Source organism: Pteropus alecto, unplaced genomic scaffold (genome assembly GCF_000325575.1).
Source record: "Pteropus alecto unplaced genomic scaffold, ASM32557v1 scaffold5, whole genome shotgun sequence".
NCBI classification, from domain to species: domain Eukaryota; kingdom Metazoa; phylum Chordata; class Mammalia; order Chiroptera; family Pteropodidae; genus Pteropus; species Pteropus alecto.
This window is the reverse complement of record NW_006441953.1, coordinates 360,936-364,477: the sequence shown is the minus strand read 5'-3', so window position 1 is coordinate 364,477 and position 3,542 is coordinate 360,936. Positions and strand designations below refer to the sequence as shown.

The 3,542-nt window shown below is 43.4% G+C and overlaps 1 protein-coding gene across 2 annotated transcripts in view; it reads left to right on the top strand.

The window, feature by feature from the left end:
• Positions 1-3,028: 3,028 nt before the first annotated feature.
• Positions 3,029-3,542, top strand: part of LOC102878839 (histone H2A.Z) — a 2,495-nt gene continuing 1,981 nt past the window's right edge. Inside the window, exon 1 of one of the 2 annotated variants that reach the window (XM_006918869.3) lies at positions 3,029-3,246. In XM_006918869.3, the coding sequence (XP_006918931.1) occupies positions 3,244-3,246 (3 nt within the window). In that variant the 5' untranslated portion in view covers positions 3,029-3,243. Of the gene's footprint in view, positions 3,247-3,312; positions 3,447-3,542 lie in introns of those variants that run through there. The other variant, XM_006918868.3, reaches the window with a different exon arrangement.

Sequence of the window (3,542 nt, the reverse complement as noted above, 5' to 3'; positions counted from 1 at the left end):
TTGAGAAATTTGAGATTCCCAAGTGCAAAACTATTTCCCAAATTCTCAAAATCAAAAGTCAAGGACAATGGTAGTTAATATATATGCTAGTGTTTGACAGGAGATAGTAACTGGCTGAGTTAGAAAAAAGTCTGGAGTTAAGAAAAAGCTGTCAAGGAGAGAGTCAATAATAGCGGAGCCATCTACTTCTTATTAGTTGAGCTTTTACGACAAAAGAGGAGTTACAATCATGCACCATATGATGAGGTTTTGGTCAATGACAAACTGCATGAACTACAATGGTCCCATAAGATTACAACAGAGCTGAAAAATTTCTAACACCTAGTGATTTTGTAGCCGTCTTAATGTCATAGTGCAACACATTACTCATGCGATTGTGGTAATGGTATAAACAAACCTACTGTGCTGCCGGTCATAGCACATCAATTATGTACGGTACATAATACTTGATAATGATAATAAATGACTGTTACTGGTTTATGTATGGTTTGTGTATTTAATATATTATACCTTTTACCATTATTTTAGAGTGTACTCTTTCTATTGATTAAAAAAAAGTTCGGCGTAAAACCGTATGCCATTACGTACGCCAGCAGCAGCCTCATACATCTCATGTTTACTACGTCTCTTGATTGAGTTTCTCTTGTGCTTGGTTTAATCTTGTGTTGTTTTATATATAGTAACATGCTGTACTGGCTTGTAGCCTAAGAGCATTAAACTAAACCATATAGCTTAGGTGTGTAGTAGGCTACACCACCTAGGTTTGTATACATGCACTCTATGATGTTCTCACAATGACGAAATCCTCAATGATGCATTTCTCAGAATGCCTCCTCATCAGTAAGCAGGACATGACTGTATTAAGTAACTAACAGGTATGGCATTGAACGATAAGAGTTATATGGCTCTGGCTACGTATATTGTATACAAGTATTAGCATAAACACCGGTTGAAAAGAGATAGGCCAAGAATATTAACATATTTGCTCCATGCCTTTTCAGAGCAGCAAAGAGAGTAAGAAATTTTCACACAATTGCTGTGAAAAGTGGAGAAACTGATACTGTCCTTTTCTCCAAAGGAAGAAGAAACCTAATGAATGTATTAAACCAATTTTGGACTTTAGTTTCGATGTTGGATGACTTGGTTATATTTCTTTAGGCAGGTTTCAGACTTGCTGCTTTCACAGCAAAGGAAGACAATGTAGTAAATGAAAAAAAAAAAAAAAGATTTAGGAATCTAAGATACTTTATTTCATCCCTTCCCAGAATCCCGGTATCCACTGCAGAAGATAACAGCAATTATCATTGACTGCTTATTGTGTGAAAAACACATGCTAGAGTATATATTGCATACCTCTCCTTCAGTCTTTCAACAGCCACATGAAACAGGCATTACTATACTTTTTTACAGAAGAACTTGAACTCCAAAAGGGTAGTAACAAAGATGATATAGTGAGAAGGAAACAGAGTAGAATTCACATTTAGCTGCTCCTGAGCTCATTCTCTCAACCAATACCCAGGGAGGCAATAGTGAATTTCTTTAGTTGGGCCTCACAGCAGAGTACATATTCTCTAAACAGGAAAAGGTATTAATGTTGGCTTGTGAGTTATACATGAGGAAGCCTTAGTGGAGCCCAGGTTAATTATTCCATCAGGTTTCATGGCTTTTTATGATCATTATATCAATTAAATGGGGGAATTGATTAATTCTTGGTATTCATGGTATCATAAGAATGTCTCAGTTCCAAAGGGAAGAAATAATAACCCTTGTGTGAAAATTGCTGGGAACACCTCTTCTAGAATTTATCTTCCAAAAATAGAGAGGTCCTCTAATTTAATAAAATCTTTCAAATTGAAACCCAGTCGAAAGTACTTGAATACATAATTTTAAATTTCTTCACGTCGGAAATATTGAAATATGTTATGTAATACACTATTAAACACTACAGATAGGAAAGATTTAGATCCTTGTCTCCAAGCAGCTGGAGATGTACACAGGTGTTATTAATCTATTAGCTGGAAGACTAAATAGTTGGCATTACGATAGTACTGTGGGTACAGTACTATTTCTTTTAAGTCTGCCATTTGCAAATGATTAGATGGACCATCTGTAACCGCCTGTGAATCATGTTAGGAGTTATCCAATGACATTTATCGAACATTTGTCATGTAGCAAAATGTTTAGTACAGAAAAATGGACACATAATCGTTTTAAGGTTTTACTAAATCAACTTTAGATACCACGCTATAGGTATACACATTGATGTGTAGTCTCCAGGAAAATATGGTTTATGATTTGATTAAAGAATACTGCCTCACCCCAAGCCCTCCGTGCACAAACCAAAAGGTATTTTATGCCCAGCGAGGTGACTTTGCTCCGCCGTTTGTTCCTGTGGGGAGTTTCAAAAGTGGTGAGGAAAGGAGATGGGAGATACAGCTGAAAATTAAGTAGAGGAAGCGGGTCATGATCAGTCGATGGCTGGGGACTGGCCTGGCGGGGAAGTAACGTGGAATCTCTATCGAGGCTGTGGTTTGCGGAGGAGTCGGGGCTCCTCTCATAGGACGTGTTCGCGCCACCTGTCAGATTAGAGGAGCCGCCGGGGATGGAGAGTGGGTGGGGAGGAGGATGCCCTGGAAGAAAGCTGTAGGCCAGCGAATCTCCACTAGCGATACGCTAGGGGGCGGGAAAAGGGTACGAGGGCGCGCTAGACCCGGAGGCGACTTCACATGGTTACCGGAACCTGGCTAGGAGACCGGGACGCGAGGCGGGCGGGGGGGGGCGCGACTGCGTGCTCCTCCCCTGAGCTACTCAGCGCCTCCTCCCAGACACGTGACCACATGCGGTGGGTGTCCTCGCTCCCGCAGCGTAGTTCGCTCTGTTTCTTCCCTCCCGCCGCGGTGCCCTTCTTCTCCCCTGTTCCCATCCCACCTCCCTTCCTCACCTCCCTCCCTACGTCCCAATAGTGGCTCGAGCTGCTAAGCGCCCGCCCCTCCGCCCTTTTCTGAGATTGCTCATTGGCTGAGGTGTCAAGGACGCGTCCCGAGGGCGGCTGGCAGCCATTGGTGGGATGAGCAATCCGAGTTCCCGGATGAGGGAACATTCTGCAGTATAAAGGGAGCGGGGAAGGCGGGAGACAGCGCAGTTTGAATCGCGGTGCGACGAAGGAGTAGGCGGTGGGATCTCGTTGGGTGTTTGACTAGTCCTTTCTCTGCCTTGCTTGTTTGAGCTTCAGCAGAATTTGAAATGGTAAACTTCGCCGAGCTGCTCCAAGACTCCGCGGGTTTTTGCCAGTGGGAGAAAAACCCGGTATAAAGGGAGCGGGGAAGGCGGGAGACAGCGCAGTTTGAATCGCGGTGCGACGAAGGAGTAGGCGGTGGGATCTCGTTGGGTGTTTGACTAGTCCTTTCTCTGCCTTGCTTGTTTGAGCTTCAGCAGAATTTGAAATGGTAAACTTCGCCGAGCTGCTCCAAGACTCCGCGGGTTTTTGCCAGTGGGAGAAAAACCCGTTACAAACGGAGATGAGGGTGAAGTGGACGGTTGGG